The sequence below is a fragment of the Tricharina praecox genome (genome assembly GCF_024521635.1).
Source record: "Tricharina praecox strain CBS 144465 chromosome Unknown BZA05scaffold_14, whole genome shotgun sequence".
Lineage (NCBI taxonomy): Eukaryota > Fungi > Ascomycota > Pezizomycetes > Pezizales > Pyronemataceae > Tricharina > Tricharina praecox.
The window spans coordinates 231,189-249,449 of record NW_026250416.1 but is presented as its reverse complement, the minus strand read 5'-3'; the positions used below and the strand labels follow the sequence as shown (position 1 = coordinate 249,449).

Below are 18,261 nucleotides of genomic sequence, written 5' to 3'. Positions count from 1 at the left end.
ACGTACCGGCCTACCGTATGTTATCGCAACCGACTTCCGATCGATAGGTCGGGAGCTTCATCCACCACCCCCATAGGTATGGTGTATTCCATATTCCCTCACCTGTTGGTTTCCGTCGGTGTCGAGCGGGGCCGGCAACAATCCCCAACCCACCCCCACGAACTTATTCCACGAACTTATTCCAACAACTTCCCACTTGTCGTCACTGTCCGTATGCAGCAACTCCAAGACCCACCATGCAAGCATGGATTCATGACGGTCTCTTTCTTCTTCCCCCAGTCAACCAGAGCTGGGTCGGCGGGCTCCCCCGTCAACGACGTGGGATCTGGCCGCTGGAACGCCGATCCAGTTTGACGAATGTTCACTTTGGTATCGGATGTGACATCGAAGACGTCTGGAAGATCGTTTTGGAGTGGGAGTCTACCCCGAGTCGTCAGTTACAGGATCACGGTAAAGAAGTGCAAGGCGCATACTCTATCGCACACTGCACTCCGCAATCCACGCTCCGCGGCAACAGTGCCGTCAGCGCTCTCGTTCCCACCGTCGGCGTGGCGCGGTTTCTCGTGCGTTGAGCGCATTTTAGACGACTGCCGCGCCGTCCTCGTGGGGTGTTGCCTGGGACTGATCCATCAAAGAGTAGGGAGTGTGTAGATACGGACCACGGTGGTTATCGAGCCAGATGGCGGGGGGGTGGCCTAACTGCACAAAAAGAAAGGAAAGCGAATGGCCAAAACAACGGGCGCGTAAGTGCAGCTTTAGCCCCCCTCGCTTAGGTAGCGTGGATCCAGCTCCCAATCAAAAAGAGTGGCCTGCGTGGGGCTATTTTGGTGGTCCCCAGTGGACTCGCAGACTCGCCGTGACCAGTGACCACTCTGGCCACTGGCCAGTCGGAATCACTGAGAAGTGCTGCTCTTGGCTGGGCGAAGCCTGTGGCCACTGCTGGGTGCCATATCCCTGCCCCAAGGTTGGCAGCCCCAACAACACCGCCAGTTTCACGCAAGCCGCAGGCCCAGGAACTCCCAAACCTCCATTGTCTCCAGAAATATCATGTCGACATCCCCTTCCCCTCTACCACCCCCCGTTCCTGCTTTCCTAGATCCGTCTGTCAATCCTCGTCTCCAGACCATTGTCTCGCCGTTGATCTATCCTCCGTGATGCTCTTCTGAAATCCGCGACTGCTATTATACCCCAACTCGCCGCCGCCTCCTGCAATCGCTGTCCCATTGCCGTGTATCAGGATTCACCACTACACACTCGCTTCCGATCATCAGACAGACACGCCTCGAGGCCTGTAAGCTGCCAGAATCAACTAAGCTTCGCAAATTCGTCAAGCCGCTCGCCCCCGCTGATACAATCTCTGCCGCATAACTACAAGACTGGTTGTCTTACCTCGAGTTGAATCCACTGGAGCCTGACAGTGCCCATCGCAAATCATCACATCCATCCCGCCGGCGCCTAATATTCGCCTCTCACCCCACACCCACACCCATACACACACATCCCTCGGGCTCTTTTCTTTTCTTCTTTTCTCTTCTTCTCTCGCATCTTTCCTCCTCTGTTGATACCTGTTCCTTTATTTGACCTTCTCCGCCTCTTTTATTAATCCCTCCATCCTTCTTTTCTGCACTCTGGAAGCTAGCCCTCTGCACTCGACTCTCTTCCCCCCCCCGAGTACTCTCTACGCACTTCGATACAATTCCAATAGTGGTCGCAGGTCGACTTAATCCTACGCGCAGTTAATTTTTACTTCTTGCCTTTCACCATGGCGGCCTTAACCGCTGAATCGTGGTGGAGAAGAGAGCTTACCGGGCGCAAGCTGTTCTTTTGGATATTCTGGTGGGGAGTGCACTGGGGATTGTTCGCCTACGGATGGTTTGTCTTCAATTCCGCTTCACCTGAGCAAGCGCGTGGGTCAGTGACCTCTAACAGCACCACAGGTACTCCCAGTACACGAACGAGCGGTTAGCTGCGTTGAACGGATTGCGATACTCGGTGTGGATTTCCCGCGGTGCCGGCTTGGTGCTGGCGTTTGACGGAGGCCTCATTTTGCTGCCAATGTGCCGGAATGTCGTCAGAGTTCTGCGCCCGAAGATCACATTCCTGCCCCTCGACGAGAGTCAATGGCTTCACAGGCAGACGGCGTACTCCATGCTCTTGTTCACCATCATCCACACCTGCGCACATTACGTCAAGTAAGTTTTTTCCCGTCCTCTACCGGAGCTGGCGGGCAGGGACTGACAGTCGAAACAGCTTCTTCAATGTCGAAAAAACGCAAGTGAGACCTGTGACCGCACTGAATATCCATTATGCGCAGGCTGGTGGAGTGACCGGGCATGTTATGCTGCTATGCATGGTTCTTATGTTCACGACGTAAGCCGCCCCTCTTGCTATGTGTAGTAGGGACGTGTATTGACTGTTGTACAGCGCCCACAAAAACATCCGTCACCAGTGTTTCGAGGCCTTTTGGTACACGCACCACCTCTTCATCATCTTCATGATCGGCCTGTACACTCATGCCACCGGGTGCTTCGTGCGTGACTCTGTCGACCCGTACTCTCCCTTTGCCGGCAAGCCGTTCTGGAACCACTGCATCGGATATCAGGGCTGGCGTTTCACGATTTGGGCCGGTGGGCTCTACATGGCCGAGAGACTGTGGAGAGAGTACCGCTCTAGAAGGCAGACCGAGATCACTAAGGTTGTTAGGCACCCATACAGTACGTCCCAAGCCCTGTTTGGCTCGAAGTTTTATCACTAACTTTGTTTATAGATGCCATGGAGATCCAGTTCAAGAAGCCGTCGATGACATACAAGTCCGGTCAATGGCTTTTCCTCCAGGTTCCTGCGGTCTCGGCATTCCAGTGGCATCCATTCACCATCACCTCTTGTCCCTCGGACCCGTACATTTCCGTGCACATCCGTCAAGTCGGCGATTTCACCAAGCAGCTCGCCGAGATTCTGGGAGTCACCGACGACGGCAAGTACGCCCATCTCGACCCGATGGGAGTGTACGAGGTTGCGGTACAGAACGGCTCGCGGATGCCAGCACTCAAGATCGATGGACCGTACGGAGCGCCTGCCGAGGACGTCTTCAACAATGAAATTGCTGTTCTCGTTGGAACTGGTATCGGTGTCACTCCCTGGGCTTCCATCCTGAAAAACATTTGGCACAAGCGCAACAACCCCGGCAAAACCCCCATGCGACTCCGCCGTGTCGAGTTCATCTGGGTCTGTCGTGACATGTCCTCCTTCGAATGGTTCCAGAATCTCCTCAAGTCCCTCGAAAGACAGCAGAACGGCATCGACGGTGATTTCCTTAGGATACACACTTATCTCACCCAGAAACTCGACATGGACACCGCACAGAACATCGTGCTCAACAGTGTCGGTACCGAGGTGGATCCGCTCACGCAGCTAAGGACCGGAACTCAGTTCGGACGTCCAGACTTCCCCAAAATCTTTACGGCTATCCGGGAAGGTATCAACAACCGGACCTACCTTGGAGGTCTCGACGGTACCCTGCGCACGAACGTCGGTGTCTACTTCTGCGGACCCAGCGTGGCCGCGAGAGATATCAAGAGAGCATGCAAACGGGTCACTACCGCGGAAGTCGAGTTCAGCTTCTGGAAGGAGCACTTCTAGAGGAGTCGCGCCATCCGATCTGTTGTTCGCACAGAGCTTCTTCTTTCCTCTTCTCTTGTGTAAACCGTCCAAATACATTGTGCTCTTATTTATATTGGTTTTTCTTTCCTTATCGATCAATCCTCTAAGATGGGGAGTGGTCATGGTATCTAGGTGTTTTGTGGTTGTGGTTTTGGTTTGGAATTTTTTGGGTTTCTGTTCCTTTTTTCTGACGGTTTATGACGGTTATTTCTTTTTCTCCTCGATAGTTATAACTACGAAGATCTCTACCATTGCAAACAACCATGTGTCGTGATATTCCGAATCACTTGCTGTGGCTAAATACTTCTTCGCGTACTTTCTTACGTGCATACCGTGTGCTCACTCATGAGGCTGTCTTCGGCCTGCCAATTCTGTGATACACGCGCCAGAACGGGACCCTGGCAGGCCTCCGGGAATCAAGCGCGATTTGTATTTTCTACTTATTGCCCAGGAAATAATCTGTGCGATAGCGCAAACGCATTCAACAGAGGCGTGTCTGCCTGATGAGATGACAGCAAATGCTCCAACCTTACAGCAAGTGTGTGTCATTCCTCAGACTGGCCAGCACTTGACTCATATTGTGTGGAGTACTCATGCTTGCCACCCAGTGGTTGGGGTCAAAATTGCCTTCGACAGCAGCTGGATTCGCCTGTAAACAGAGTAGGTATCTCATACAGTCGGATGTCACGCATTCACGCGTCCGAGTTTATTCTCGAGTGATGGAGTATGACGATTACAGAAGCGACGATGTTCAATCCGTTGGGCCCGTTGGGCGTTGGCGCGTCGTCGAAGCCGGTGGAAGTGGTGAGGAACGACGAAAAGCTGCACTACGCCAAAATAGGAGAAGGCTTGGCTTTTTATCAGGGCGCCCGCAACAAAGCAACACAACAGCAAAGCCAACGCCGCCCACCCCCCAAGCCCCACTCGCCCCATTTCCGAATTTTGCTCTGCTTGCTTACTCCTCCTTCTCGTCCCGCCTCCGTCACCTTTTTCTCCCCCCCCCTCTCCCAAACCCAACCCCTCGCAAATCCACACCAACAAACCAACAACACCTACCCCCCAGTAATCCCGTCGTCTCGTCGACCTCTACTACCGCTACCACCACCACTACAACTCTTCACACTTCTCTTCAACTCACAAGGCACCGCCCCGCCTCTAGGTACGCTTCCGCTTCCGTCTATCCCTTCGCCCTCATTTCTTTCTTCCTCTATCCAGAGAAAGAGATAGATATAGGGAGCGAGGGTATACGTCTTCTTCTGTTTGCGGGGTTGTACTAACTATATCACGGTCGCGTTAGATACATTTCACCCCACCTCATCCAAAACACCTACACATCACCTCCGAACCTATACAATGGAAGGCGCTCCTGCTACGAACATCCCCACCTTCAAGTTGGTCCTTGTCGGTGACGGTGGTACGGGAAAGGTATGTTGGCTTCCGCCTGTTGTTTTCGTCGCCGTCGATCAGCCAGTCGTGTGCTGGTGTTGCAGCCCGGGGCGGAGGGAAGAAACGAGGGGTAGATTTTAGATTTGCCTTATCGTTGACGACATCCTTCCGCTCCCCCAACGAACATGACACGAAACGGAAAAAATGAGAAAAAAAAAGAAAAAAAAAACTGACTCCTCGCTCGCGCATCCTAGACCACCTTCGTCAAGCGCCACTTGACTGGAGAGTTCGAGAAGAAGTACATTGCCACCCTCGGTGTTGAGGTTCAGTACGTTTTCCCGCCCCCACACACAGCCTACTACGTGCCCGCTTGGGCTTGTCTTAAGCGGGAGATGAGGAATAGGCAAGCTGACCCGCCTGTTTGATGACAGCCCTCTCGGTTTCTACACCAACTTCGGTGAGCTGAAGTTCGATGTGTGGGATACCGCTGGTCAGGAGAAGTTCGGTGGTCTCCGTGACGGATACTACATCAACGGACAGTGTGGTATCATCATGTTCGATGTCACATCCAGAATCACCTACAAGAACGTTCCCAACTGGCACCGTACGTCTCCTCGCTATCACAACTATCCTCCTTCCCGCCGTTGCTAATCGATATCGCAGGTGACCTTGTCCGCGTCTGCGAGAACATCCCCATCGTCCTTACCGGAAACAAGGTCGACGTGAAGGAGCGCAAGGTCAAGGCCAAGACCATCACCTTCCACCGCAAGAAGAACCTCCAATACTACGACATCTCGGCCAAGTCCAACTACAACTTCGAGAAGCCCTTCCTGTGGCTCGCTCGCAAGCTCGTCGGCAACCCCACCCTGGAGTTCGTCGCTTCCCCTGCCCTGGCTCCCCCGGAGGTCACCGTCGACACCAAGCTGCTCGCGCAGTACGAGGCCGACATGAACGAGGCCGCGCAACAGCCTCTGCCCGATGAGGATGATGCGTACGTCCCCCCCCTCTCCCCCCTCCCCTCCGTCTGAGTGCTGTTCTTTTGGATGGATTATACAGTTGACTAACATTGTTTCTCAGCGACTTGTAAACGGTTTCGTTCTTATCCCCGTTGTTATCGTTGGCCGAAAGGATGAGGATGGGATAATAAAAGAACGTAGTCTAGAATACCGTCATCTTCTTTGTCAAATGGATTGGTTCTGCGATTTCCCGCCCGGTTGACTTGAAGACCGTCGTCACGCTTTTATGTTTACGTTTTTCTTCCTTCCCTTTCATTTTTTTCCGATGTGGTGGTTCGTCCTTCTTTTCGTTCTTGTTTTCTGTTCAGGTTTGCGACAACGGGTGGAAAGAGGAGGAGCAGGAGGAGAGAAGATTGGAATGAAATGGAATGGAGAGTGGCTTTTAAAAATGGAGAGACTCAAAATCAAGGAGGTTGTGGTTCACTGGTTACTACTACTCTTGTTTTCTTCTCTTCACATGGTTGAGGCTTATGGCTGCTTCTATTCACTTATTCCTTTTTTCCCTCTTCGTTTTTTTTCCTTTCCTTTCCGCCTGTGTGTGTGTGTATGTGTGTGTGCGTGAGGGTATGTTTTGTAGCTGTTCCGGATCTGGAGCTGGAGCTGGGAGCTGGAGTTTGTGATGCGATCATGAGGAGTAGAGGAAGAGGAGGAGTGACTCTGGAACTCGGACTGGAAACTCGATTGATTCGGCTTGTGCCTGTATGTTAGCTAGCAAGTTAGGTAGTTTTGCTCGTAGTTTTACATCAAAGAAGTAGTTTAGACCATCTTTTTTTGACTTCGGCTTGGGTTTGGGTTTGGGTGACAGGTTTCAGCTTGGATTTCAGCTTAGGTTTGGGTTTGGGGAATAGTGACGGGCATAAGAATGGTGGCGGGCATGGCATGGTGACGTGCAGCGCAGTGATCTCCTCTGTTGGTCTCTGTTGGTCTCTGTTGGTGCTGGTGTCTGTTGGTGTTGGTCCGTGCGTGCGGTGCACGTGTGCGTGTGTGTTGGCAGTGCCACAGTGGAGATCTGTGGGGAGGGGGAATCTGGGGAAGGGGGATCTGGGGAGGGGGGGCGGTTTCGTCGGAGCCGCTAACTACGTAGATACAAAGTCGAGTGAGTGAGGGGCTGGCGAGTCATCGGCCGTGAACCCCATACGCTTTACGACTGTCCGCTGTCCGCTGGTCGTTCGGGTATCTCCATGGTCAAGTGCTGTGGATACTGGATAGTTAGTTAGTGGGTTCCAGCCAATGGTGGACGGAGTAAGACGTAGGTAATAGGTATGTAGTTAACTCGGCGGTTGGAAATGGCAAGAAGTCGGTGTACGATGTGGTATTCGACAAGACAGTCTCCACACCATCCACGTTAGTTTAGATTTAAAGCTTCCTCCGGCTGCCACCTGCAACCTGCGGCCTGCGGGAGCATCTACGATTGCTATATATGGATATATGGATTTGGTGCTTTCACTCTATGATGTAGGCTGGTTTCAACTTTCTTTTCTTTCACGGTCACGGCAAGTCAAGCATAGCCGATGCCGCGTAACTATCGGACCTGACCTGACCTGACGGTCCGTGCTCTGCTACAAGTTCGTTCGCTCGCCCTCGGATTATTGCAAGCCCCGGCCGCTGGCTGAGATCGATCAATTCCCCCGAAAACATGGTTGATTTGGTTGGTATCTAGAAAAACAAGCAGTGACCTCCCCTCCGTATGCACCAGAACAGAACAGAAATCTAAACGAACTACCAGGCCAGGCGCCAGATGATATTGTATCACACAATCCTCCACCAGTCTACGCCCTCGCCGCCAACGCCTTCCTGATCCCGCTCCCGGCTACCTCAATCGCCAACCTCGCAGCCGGCGTGTTCGCCAAAGCATTGAGCAGGACAAAGTCATGGACCGTTCCGAGCGCGCGCATGGCCGTGGTGCTAACGCCACTCGCGCTGAGGCGGCGAGCAAACGCCTCGCCCTCGTCGCGCAGGGGGTCGACCTCGGCGACGATCACCAGGGTCTCGGGGAACTGGGCCAGCAGCTTCTCGCTCGCAAGGAGCGGACTCGCGAGAATACTCCTTCTATCCTCCCTCCTCGGAACAAAAGCATTGGCCATCCACCTGAGCGTCGCCGCGGCCAGCCCCGGTCCCTGCGCGAACGTGGTGTAAGTACAACTCTCCACCGCCAGGTCCGTCACGGGATAGAACAGCACCTGGAACCTCGGCAGGAGGTGCTTGCGGCCTTTCTGGATGCTCATGAGGTTCACTGCGGCCGCCAGCTGTCCGCCCGCCGAGTCGCCCGCGAACGCTGTGCGCTGGTGGTCGAGCCCTAGCTTTGCCGCGTTGTCGCCGGCGTGCAGCCATGATACCGCGGCGAAAGATTGCTCGTCTTGCACGGGGAACTGAGCCTCCGGCGCCCGCGTGTAGTTCACGAAAAAGACGGCGGCACCTGTCGACTCCATCAGGTCGAGCACCAGGCGCCGGTGCGTATTGGGCGAGCCGAGGATCCAGCCGCCGCCTGTTTCACGCATCAATACATCAGTACGAACTCCTCGGCGGGGATCGATGGCGGGGGAACAAACCGTGGAAGTAGGCGATGATTGGCAACAGCTTTTCACCCGCATTCTTCGGACGGAACAGGTGGATATTGACGTTTCCCGTGGGGCCGACATTGATATTGAATTCCTTGAAGTCCACGGTGTCGAGGCTGGGGGAGCCAGGGGCCTGCACGTTCTCGAGGAACGCCCGGGCCGCGGGAACGGACAGCTTGTAGATGGGTGTCGAGTTGGCTCCCGCGTCAACGAACGCCTGCGTTGCGGGCTCGAGCGCCGGGATCGCCTCCGTGGGACACTTGCTGCTGGTTGCGACGCTGGCGGAGGCGGAGGGGGCAAGCAGCAGGAGCGCGGAGAGAAGGAAGGTGATGCGTGCCATTGTTGCGGGATGGGTGGGTGGGTGGTGGGTGGAACGAAGGTGGTGGGTGGTGGGTGGAACGAAGGTGGTGGGTGGTGGGTGGTGGGGATGATGAGGGTGGGTGATGCAGGTGGGTATCGGTGGGGTTATATGCCGTGCCGTGTCCGTTCCTGTCGCACGGAATTGATGCTCTGAAATCTCACTCCATACGCAGGCAGATGTCAGCATATGTAGAAGCAATCCCCTTGTCACTCTGATCCGTCCCGTCCGCGCTCCCTACCTACCTCCGCCGAAGAAAAGTGCACAGCAAGAGGAACCGCGGCAACACATAATTGTAATCGTCCAACGGCACGTTATATCCACGTCTTCTTGCCTGCAGGAACCAGTCTTCTCTATGAGTGGCTCGGTACCGATAACAGAAGCCCAACCACCCATCTTACCTGATAAGTTATAACCGATCTGTGAATTTGCCATTTTGTAATCACTTTCGTCACCCTGGTTAATTGACAAATATTTGAGTAGCTACGTAGATGCAGTCAGCAGAATACATTTACCATTTATCCACGGAGATGCGGAGTGATCATCGTACATCACAGAGCGGGATGCATTGCATTAGAGAGATCTTGACCGGTTATTTGATATAATCACGAGTGACATATTATGAAAAGAAGGTTTCAAAGGTTCTCGTCAAGCTCAATTCTGCAGGACTACTATAGATAGCTTCGCAGAACAGAAAAAAGACGCTCAGCTATCCGACCGGGGGTATCGTACAAAAAGCAAACAATCGACAAAGAAATTCATCCCACAGATGAGCAGCCATTAGAGCAAGCAAAAAACCACAGAGATCGAGAAAAAAAAACGCTATTATGTCAAAGAATCTATTGGTGTGGTTACGCAACCTATAAAGTAGAGGGACAACTCGGAAGAAGAACTTACCATTGCCTTCTATTTGCTAAAAACGTAAGAAGACTTCAAAGTTCATTACCCAATCGTCGCTCAATCACCACCCTCAACAGCCGGGCAGTTTTCGAACTCAACAATCGAGCTACCAAGACGAGGCATCTTGTTCTCGGGGGTTTCTCCTGATGGACTGGCAGAGCGTTTGTTTCCAAACTCGGGCTTGGAAATCATCGAATGAGGAGAAGGAGCCATAGGCTCAACCTCTCTGTGGCCCACCATGTCCTGGTTAGCTCTCCAGTTGAAGTGTGGAGCAGGAGCCATATTGTAAGCATCTCCCCGGTCCACTATGCCCTGGTGAGATCTACGGTACTCATTGCCCGGGTGAGGTTCCCAGCCCTGAGCTCTCCATTCGTCCATACCCTGGAAAGATGCAGATCCACCAGTCGGCAAACCTTCACTGATATCAGCTGGATAATTCTCAGAAGCACGTGGAGAATATTTGAAGTCCTTACCATTCATCTGAGCAGGATCCACAAACACTGGCGCTGGAACGGGGAACTGAGGCTGCTGTGTCGAGCCTCCGCTCTGGGGATAGTTCCAGCCCTGAGATCTCCATTGGTCCATATCCTGGAAAGATCCACCAGTACGCAGACCTTCACTGATATCAGCTGGATGATTCTCAGAAGAACGTGGAGAATATTTGAAGTCCTTACCATTCATCTGAGCAGGATCCACAAACGCTGGCGCTGGAATGGGGAACTGAGGCTGCTGTGTCGAGGCTCCGCTCTGGGGATAGCTCCAGCCCTGAGATCTCCAGTCCTCGATATCTGACATACGATTTCCCACAACAGACGACGGGCCATTCACCCCCGCATTTCCAGGAAGGGCATAGTTGTAGAATCCTGGGTAAGCCTGACCGGCATTGCCCATGCTCCATTTATGGGCAGGATCGACAGCCGTATGAAATGGAGACGTATTCTGAAGTCCACGCACATTCTCTCGGGGTCGGGCATACGGGTTTGGCGGATGCCGTGCAGAGTTGTCTTGAACGAAGCTACCGTTAGCATGGCGGGCACGATAACTGGTCTGGTGAATTGAACCGGATCCCCCAGCAATGATAGCTTCTATATCCGACAAAGAATTGCGAGGCGTATTCGTGGTCAGCATCGACGTTTTGCCACCGATGCTATTGTCCGCAGTGTCCCAACTAGTAAAGATTTTGGCGCGGTCTTTGGGCTCAAACCCAGTAAAGGATCGGTTCAACAGGGCGTTGGTATGCTCGGTTTTGACCTCATTAGCGTCGTTCATGAAATTCTTCGAGACGGAATCGGGAGGAATTGATTCTCCAGATGGAGCCACAGATCCGCCTGCAGCATCGCCACTCTCTCGCACAGCCGGTTCGGTATTCTTCTCATCTTGCTGATCCTCGGCATCCTGTGGCTCGGACGTCTGGCTTGAAGCCTCCTTTCCCGCCGTTTTGTTTTTTCTCGTCTGGGGAGGAACTGCCAACACAAATTACAGAACATTAGCATTAGGACTACAATTGATAGAACAGATAACAGCGAAAGGAAGTACCCACCGATGAAAAACAGGAACCTCACGAGATGCTGCGCTGCCGTAAACTGAACTTCCTTCACCTGCTTTATCTTCGTCTCAAACGGCGCCAGCCCAATGGGCCTCCACGAAGCAGGGTTTTTGGAGGCATTGAAGATGATATTCTCAGGCCGGTTAGAGTAATCAGCAGGCACCCATTTGCCCTTCTTCTTCTTCTTATGAGATTGAGGGGTGGGACCAGCACCTGGCGCGTCTGGACCAACCGTCGGCTTCCAATGCTTGCCAGAGGGAGACAAGCACGTGGGATCGGGCTGCGGAGGAACGTAGAGTCCCGGTGGCTGTGAAGCTCCGAACATTATGTACTTGTCGACGGTTGCATTGATTTTTCCAACGGTGATCGTTACTTGCACGACGCTGACGTCGGGGGGCAAGCCCGTTGCAAGAGGGTTCGTTGGGTCGCTAGCCATAGGAAGAGGCTGCGCGTTGCCAGTCGCTGCACTGCGTTGGACCCAGCGGAAACCTGAATTCGGAATATCACTATCCTCGTTGCCGTCCTGAACCACTTGACCACGTTCCCCACCACGTTCCCCGACACCTCCCATAACATCGCCGATTCCGTCTGGCAAGGGATTCAAGACGAACCCCCTCTCGTGGCACCTCGCAACCCTAAATCCCGTGAGGTTGTACTTCCAGCCCTTATCGTTCTCTATCTGGGCATCCTTGAGGTAAGTGCATCCCACCTCGGCGCCATCGATCATCACATGGATCCTGTGGTCACCCGTCCAGTCGCTGTAAAGGCGGGAGTATTCCTGAGCGCCCGGAGAGTCGAAATCATATTCGTAGACCTGGTTCATCATCCAACTTGGATCTTCCTTCTCCTTCGCCTCAATGGTCTCTTGGATCCAGCTCGGCAACTCACTGTCGGCCGAAAAGCCCTGGAACTCAGCATAGTCGAGGTCCAGCTTCATCGGAATTTCCGTTTCCTTTGCCGGCGTCTCCACCGTGCTGATGTACACAGGGTACGCCTCGCCTTCGTTGCGATTCAAGATTCGAATGCACACCGACTCAGGAAGTGGAGTGAAGACATCAGGATGCTCCTTGTCGGCAGCAATGTGGATTCCCGCCTTGATCTCGTCTAGTTGGGCGGAAAGCATGATGACTAGCCGGGTTTAGGAAGGGGGATGTTCTGGTGAGCCGCTAGTTGTGGTGGAAAGACCAATCGAATGAGTGAGTGTGAAAACGAGTGAAGAACGATGACGGAGAAGTTCACGTGTTCTTATAGTTGGAGCGGGAAGGGCAGCTAGTGCGAGTAGGCGACGATAGGCACTACTCTACTCGCTAGTCCAATAAAGGTGGGGACAGCAGTCGGACCTCGTGTGGCTGAACTTGGCAAAACTACTACAAAAGCAGTCTCACCCGCCACACGAGGTCCGACCACTGTCCCCACCTTTGTTGGAGAAGCAAGTAGCTCCTACGTCACAGCCGCACTAGCATCACCACTACCACCCCACCATAATGACCTGCATTAACCCCACATTCAATTCGCAACCGCTCAAACGCGATTAAAAAACAAGCAAAACATCCAACACCCACCACACCTCGCATGGCGGCCACCTCGACGACACCCGACTCCGCACTCCCTCCCACCCCCAGCGAGCCCAGCGAGCCTGGCGGCTTCCTTCGCACGCTCTCCCCGCCGCCCTCGAGCCCCACCCCCTTCACCACCGCGCTGCCCACGCCCTCCAGCATACCTCTCACCGCGCATGCCACCAGCAAACTAATCCGACACCTCGACAGCGAGCTACTCTCGATCTCACGCTCGCACCTGAACCGGTACGCGAGCGAATACAGCAGCTTGCCATCAATCCAGCCACTCCTCACCTCCCTCACGCAGCTAGTGGACCTGTTGTGGATCTCATCCACCCCCTCGCTGCAAACGCAGTACCTCCTGCAGATCGCCAACAGCCTCAACGAGTACCTGCCCGGCTACGCACTGGGTAGTCCCGAGGAGTGGCGCGGCGTGTTCGCGCTGCTGGATCGGCTGGACAGGTGCTTTCACGCGCTGATCACGCGCTCGGTGGGCGGCGGCGGCGGCGCAGGACTGAACATGACCGAGAAGGTTCGCCTCAAGAGTCTGGTTGAGCGCACGCGCCTGCATGTGGTAAAGCTGCTGGACACCGGGACGGGCGATGGCGAGTGGGCCGCGCTGGATGTGCCCACCGAGAGTGAGGGACATGTGCAGTTTCGAGGTGGGGATTGGGACGGGGCGCCGCCGACGCCGGCTACGACTACTGCGACGGAAACGGATACGGAGACGGACGACGATATGGATGTTGATGAGGAGAACGAGGAGGAAGATTTGGAGTGGGAGATTCAGGTTTCCAGGGTTTATGATAGGTACGTAGCCCCCTTCGACAGGCCGTGGAATGTGGAAGAGTGCGTTAATGTGGAGCGTTGGTGGCAGGACTCTGCAGGAAATTGGCGACGACTTGATCTCTGCTACTTCGTGAATCTCATACCTCGTCTTTATACCTTTGCCTCTAATCCCAATTCTATAAGTTGATTTCGAATTAAGTATATAACTAGTAGTAGTAGTTGTAGTAGCAGTAGCAGTAGTACGTAGTAGTAATACCGAGATGAGAGATGAGGGATTAAGATACCGCAAACACACACGTATGAGTACTCCATCCGTCCCGGATCATCCCCCCAGAAAAACAAACAACAAACAAACAACAAACACAAATCCCCATGTACTCTCTAGTCTACTCTAGCCATGGAAAAATTCCCGGACGAGGTGTGAATCCCTCAAGCCCCCCTTTCCCCCAAAACAGACCAAACCCAAGTATGTAGTTCCTCCAAAACGCCGTGTAAGAAGTGTCACCCGTGTATACCATCTATTCGCCGCCATCCCGAAGACAAAAAGAAAAGAAAACAAAAGAAATTACCAGTTGAAGCCGATCCCCAACGGTTAAGAAACAAAAAAAGAGAAGAGTTTGCCTGGGTATCATCAGTTCGTAAGAGTCGTTAGATTGAACCGTAAATGGTGTATCCCTAGTCCTTGCCGATTCCCTAGCAACAAATCAGTACATAAAATTCACGGCACAAGTGGGGAAAACTTACGAAAAGGAATCCGAGGTCTCTGGCCGTCAGTCTTCCAAGACCGCGCTGAGCATTCTCATCTAGGGCTCCTTCAATCAACATCTTCTTTTTCTGCTGAAGCTCGAGAACACGATCTTCGACGGTTCCAGCAACAACGAGTCTGTGGACCATGACGGCGCGCTGCTGTCCGATGCGATGAGCGCGATCGATAGCTTGAAGCTCAATGTAGGGGTTGTAGAAAGGATCTAATGATGATTAGAGAGGGAACCAACAAATATAGAAGGAGATGAATACCGAAGATGATCACTTGAGAAGCGGCGACCAGGTTGAGACCGGAGTTTCCGGCCTTCAGACTCACAAGGAGCACCTTGATGTCTGGGTCGTCCTGGAAGTCCATGAGGGACTGATTGCGTTTCGCCGAGGACATTCCTCCATCGTACCTGCGGTAGCTGATGCCCTTCCTAGAAATAGGAATCTCGAGGAGATCGAGAAGCGAGGTAAACTGGCTGAACACAATGGTCTTCTCCTCCGAGCGGTTGACGCGAATATCCTCGATGATTTCCACACACTTCGAGATTTTGGCACTGTCGACCCAGCGCTTCTCCAGGTACTTGTGGTCTATTGACTGTCAGCATAAGTTCGCACACGGTGGGTCCAGATTCGACATACAGATCTTCCTGCTCTTATCGTTCCTCATGGCATCTTTCCGCACCTCCGCCAAAGTTCTTCCCTTCTTGGCTTTTCCCTTGCCCTTGTCGTCCCTGAACTTCTTGGATTTACTCTTAGCCTTGGGCTTCGCTTTCGCTTTCTTCTTCCCCTTTCCCTTGGCCAAAGGCTCGTCTTCGTCGTTAACGATAAACCCACCAAGGCTGGGGTCTTCGTTTTCATCCTCATCCTCCTCAGAGTCGGAGTCATAGATCAACTGATCATCTTCCTTTTTGGCGTCTTCAAACACCTCATCTGTTCCACCCGGAGGATGGACCATCTTGAAAGTGTTGAGGTCGGTCACCTTCTTCATGTCCAACTCTCCACGACATCCCGGGCACCTAAGCTTGGAGCTATCATCCCCTCGCTCCATATTATGTTGTTCATGGGTGCTCTGAACCTGGAGCAAGCATTCTTTGCAGAAGAGATGACCGCACGGAATGACGATGGACGGATTTTCCGAAACATCGAGGCAGACAGGGCACTCCAACGATTCCGACTGCTTTATCCTATCGATCGCATCAATGGAGAGCTCGCCGACCAATGTCATCATATGAGTCAACTCATCGGGTCCTTTGGGCTCCTCGATATCGTTAATCAGATGTGGATGGCAACAGGCCTGTCTCAAGCGAAGGAGGAGAACCAGGAGATTAGAGTAATTCCGTCCAACAGCGTCCTGCCTCAAATACTTGTTGAAGATTATCCTCGACCTGTTCTCCAAAGCATCGTAGAAGGCCTGTTCGTCCGGGGAGAAGACGGAGTGAACCATTTCAATTTCCTTGGGAGGGAGACTGAGAATAGGTTTGCCGTCAATCATCGAAGACTTGGTTCTGCGAAGCAAAACAATTTTTAGGAGAGCCTGCAGCTTCTCCATTGCCTGACTAGCTGCACTGTTCGATTTGGCCTTGAGCGGACGCGAGAAGGTCTGCAAAACGTGTCAGCAATGGCCACACGAACGGGGGGGCTATCGGAGAACCCACTGCAGCGAACTCCGACCACTCGCTGTACGGTTTGATCCTGAGGAACCGGAGCAGAGAGAATAACCTGAAGCCTAATCAGCCATGACATGGACAAAAGCATGGGGGGGCATCTTACTCGTCACACGAGTTTTGCATGGGAGTTCCCGACAAACAGAGTCGGTACGTGGCCTTCAAATCCGAGCACCCTTTCGACGACTGCGTGTCCTTGTTCTTTATCCATTGGGCCTCATCGATGACGATCCGGTAGAAGCGAGACTCATCACCGAGGAGCAAGAGTGCTAGCTCTCTGGGAGCCTGTCCAGATGCTACAAGACGTTTATGGGTCTCCTTGCGCTTGTATTCCGACGCGACCGTTCCGAAGGTTGTCAAGACAACTTTTGCCATCAATCAGCTTCACGTACTCCCCAGCCATGAGATAAAAACGAATGATTCACTTACCATCGTACTTCGTCAGATCGGAGAAGGATTTGACCTTCTTGCCACTTCCATGGTAGATGAAGACAGAGAGCCGATGGTCCTTTTTTAGTTTCTTCTTGATCTCTCGTTCCCACTGCTTCAGCAACGCAACGGGTGCGACAATCAGAGTTGTCTTGCGCTTTGGGTCTTCCGACGGACGAGAAACGAGAAGTGCAAGTGTCTGGATAGTCTTCCCCAAACCCATGTCGTCTGCCAGGATACCACCTTTGGTTCTGCCTTCTTCCATCTTCTTTAACCACGTCAAGCCTACTCTCTGGTGCTCCATCAGAGGATAGTACATCGCATCCGGAGTTCCTTCGCGTTGCTCCTTCGGGATTTCCATGTCTGGACGAACATTCTCCAGCAGGTTTTTGAGCTGCTCCGCGGTTTTGGTCGGATCGTTCGAAACGTAATCAACGTAGTTTCTAACTGCACCGGGCAACATCCTTGGGACTCCCCAGCCATCATTAAGGACACTTCCATAGGGGTCGACAATTAGCTGTGAGCGCATCGTGTCCACGTAGGATGGGTCTGCTTGGTCCTCGAATGACCCCAGATTATCCGGCCATTCGAGGAGTTCTTCATCATCCATGTCTTCATCCGGGCCATACCCTACCATATCGTCCAAGAAGTCTTCCTCGTAGCCGTCCCCGTCCTCGTAGCCGTCCCCGTCCCCGTAGCCGTAGCCGTCCCGATACTCTTCTTTCATAACCACCGGACCACCATCATACATGAAATCGCCACCAGACATCCCGAGCAGTTGATTGGGAGAGTCGAGCGTTAGGTCGACGAAGTTACGAGGTTGTTGAGGATACCGAGAAGGAGTGTGCTCCAATGCTGCACGCCATACATCCGCGGGCGGTCGGTACGGGCTCGAGCCGGCGCCGGTGGGAGAGATGCCTTCATCGTACTGCTTCTGCAGCCGACGGGCCATCTCTTCATCCGAAGATCTAAACATCTTATTAGCATTTGATGAGACCTAAAGCGATTCGTATCATGTCGGCGTGAACATACATTTGCCAGCGGTTCGGCGTCTCAACACCGAATGGATCCGGAAGCCTCCTCAACTCAGCCTCACTAGCACAGAGGTCAGCATGTGATATCAGACAGTCCAGGAAGAAGAGGCTTACTCCTGCCGCATGAATCCGTTCCTCGCGGGGCTCCCCACCAGACCTGGGGAGTACCTGGGCGACTTCGTCTCGTACTGCAGGCCATCATCTTGCTCGAAATCCAGTGCATCCCACTGCCGTTTCCGTCCGTTGACTCCATTCCCATTCCCGTTCACAATTCCAACCTCATTCCCAGTTCCAGTCCTATTCCCATTCATCCCATGTCCGTTTCCCATCCTGTTTCCCTTCCCGCTCCCCATCTCGGTTCCCATCCCGTTTCTGTTTCCATTGAAGAGCAACGAGTCGTCACTAGTACTCGAGCCCGCCCGACTGTGATGGGGAGCGGGAAGCTCGTGGTAGTTACCGCTCACTGGATCGTAGTAGCTGCTACCGTACCCATTCCGAACCTGTGCCTGCTGCTGCTGCTGCTCTTGCTCCTGCTTTCGCATCTGGTATAACGTTTCTAGGTGCTCGATTTCGTCCGGGGTGTCTTCCTCGGATGGGACGGGCAGCTCATTC

The 18,261-nt window shown here is 53.3% G+C and overlaps 6 protein-coding genes across 6 annotated transcripts; 3 read left to right on the top strand and 3 right to left on the bottom strand.

Moving 5' to 3' along the window:
- The first annotated feature begins 1,471 nt into the window (after positions 1 to 1,471).
- On the top strand, positions 1,472 to 3,701 carry BZA05DRAFT_60332 (ferric reductase NAD binding domain-containing protein). Its single transcript, XM_051488479.1, has 5 exons — positions 1,472 to 1,872; positions 1,938 to 2,192; positions 2,251 to 2,370; positions 2,425 to 2,714; positions 2,768 to 3,701. Exons 1-5 carry the CDS (start codon positions 1,763 to 1,765, stop codon positions 3,637 to 3,639), a joined length of 1,647 nt encoding a protein of 548 aa, XP_051338874.1. The 5' UTR covers positions 1,472 to 1,762; the 3' UTR covers positions 3,640 to 3,701.
- Positions 3,702 to 5,013: 1,312 nt separating this feature from the next.
- Positions 5,014 to 6,133, top strand: BZA05DRAFT_419176 (GTP-binding nuclear protein-like protein Ran; the record flags this gene model as incomplete). The annotated part of the gene is made up of 5 exons (XM_051485566.1): positions 5,014 to 5,085; positions 5,301 to 5,374; positions 5,478 to 5,650; positions 5,710 to 6,037; positions 6,124 to 6,133. 5 exons carry the CDS (start codon positions 5,014 to 5,016, stop codon positions 6,131 to 6,133), a joined length of 657 nt encoding a protein of 218 aa, XP_051338873.1.
- A 1,698-nt stretch (positions 6,134 to 7,831) lies between these two features.
- Positions 7,832 to 8,960, bottom strand: BZA05DRAFT_425877 (alpha/beta hydrolase fold-domain-containing protein; the record flags this gene model as incomplete). The annotated part of the gene is made up of 2 exons (XM_051485978.1): positions 7,832 to 8,547; positions 8,612 to 8,960. 2 exons carry the CDS (start codon positions 8,958 to 8,960, stop codon positions 7,832 to 7,834), a joined length of 1,065 nt encoding a protein of 354 aa, XP_051338872.1.
- An 838-nt stretch (positions 8,961 to 9,798) lies between these two features.
- Positions 9,799 to 12,547, bottom strand: BZA05DRAFT_474413 (uncharacterized protein; the record flags this gene model as incomplete). The annotated part of the gene is made up of 4 exons (XM_051488124.1): positions 9,799 to 10,291; positions 10,352 to 10,492; positions 10,553 to 11,341; positions 11,419 to 12,547. 4 exons carry the CDS (start codon positions 12,545 to 12,547, stop codon positions 9,936 to 9,938), a joined length of 2,415 nt encoding a protein of 804 aa, XP_051338871.1. The 3' UTR covers positions 9,799 to 9,935.
- A 449-nt stretch (positions 12,548 to 12,996) lies between these two features.
- BZA05DRAFT_419173 (uncharacterized protein) lies at positions 12,997 to 13,903 on the top strand (the record flags this gene model as incomplete). Its single annotated transcript, XM_051485565.1, has 2 exons — positions 12,997 to 13,790; positions 13,858 to 13,903. 2 exons carry the CDS (start codon positions 12,997 to 12,999, stop codon positions 13,901 to 13,903), a joined length of 840 nt encoding a protein of 279 aa, XP_051338870.1.
- A 297-nt stretch (positions 13,904 to 14,200) lies between these two features.
- Positions 14,201 to 17,722, bottom strand: BZA05DRAFT_60146 (SNF2 family N-terminal domain-containing protein). The gene is made up of 8 exons (XM_051488478.1): positions 17,648 to 17,722; positions 16,616 to 17,583; positions 16,293 to 16,551; positions 16,178 to 16,241; positions 15,162 to 16,122; positions 14,787 to 15,110; positions 14,514 to 14,737; positions 14,201 to 14,462 (listed from the first exon to the last, which is right to left on the bottom strand). Exons 2-8 carry the CDS (start codon positions 17,565 to 17,567, stop codon positions 14,445 to 14,447), a joined length of 2,802 nt encoding a protein of 933 aa, XP_051338869.1. The 5' UTR covers positions 17,568 to 17,583; positions 17,648 to 17,722; the 3' UTR covers positions 14,201 to 14,444.
- Positions 17,723 to 18,261: the final 539 nt, after the last annotated feature.

Bases quoted from the DNA above. Each gene is read 5' to 3' on its own strand.
- BZA05DRAFT_60146 (XM_051488478.1), bottom strand. From the start codon at position 17,567: ATGGCCCGTCGGCTGCAGAAGCAGTACGATGAAGGCATCTCTCCCACC. The intron at 16,552-16,615 runs GTAAGTGAATCA...TGATGGCAAAAG, and splicing joins CGATCTGACGAAGTACGATG to TTGTCTTGACAACCTTCGGA. The intron at 16,123-16,177 runs GTGGGTTCTCCG...CACGTTTTGCAG, and splicing joins AGTGGTCGGAGTTCGCTGCA to ACCTTCTCGCGTCCGCTCAA.
- BZA05DRAFT_60332 (XM_051488479.1), top strand. From the start codon at position 1,763: ATGGCGGCCTTAACCGCTGAATCGTGGTGGAGAAGAGAGCTTACCGGG. The intron at 1,873-1,937 runs GTTTGTCTTCAA...ACAGCACCACAG, and splicing joins GGATTGTTCGCCTACGGATG to GTACTCCCAGTACACGAACG. The intron at 2,715-2,767 runs GTACGTCCCAAG...CTTTGTTTATAG, and splicing joins GGTTGTTAGGCACCCATACA to ATGCCATGGAGATCCAGTTC.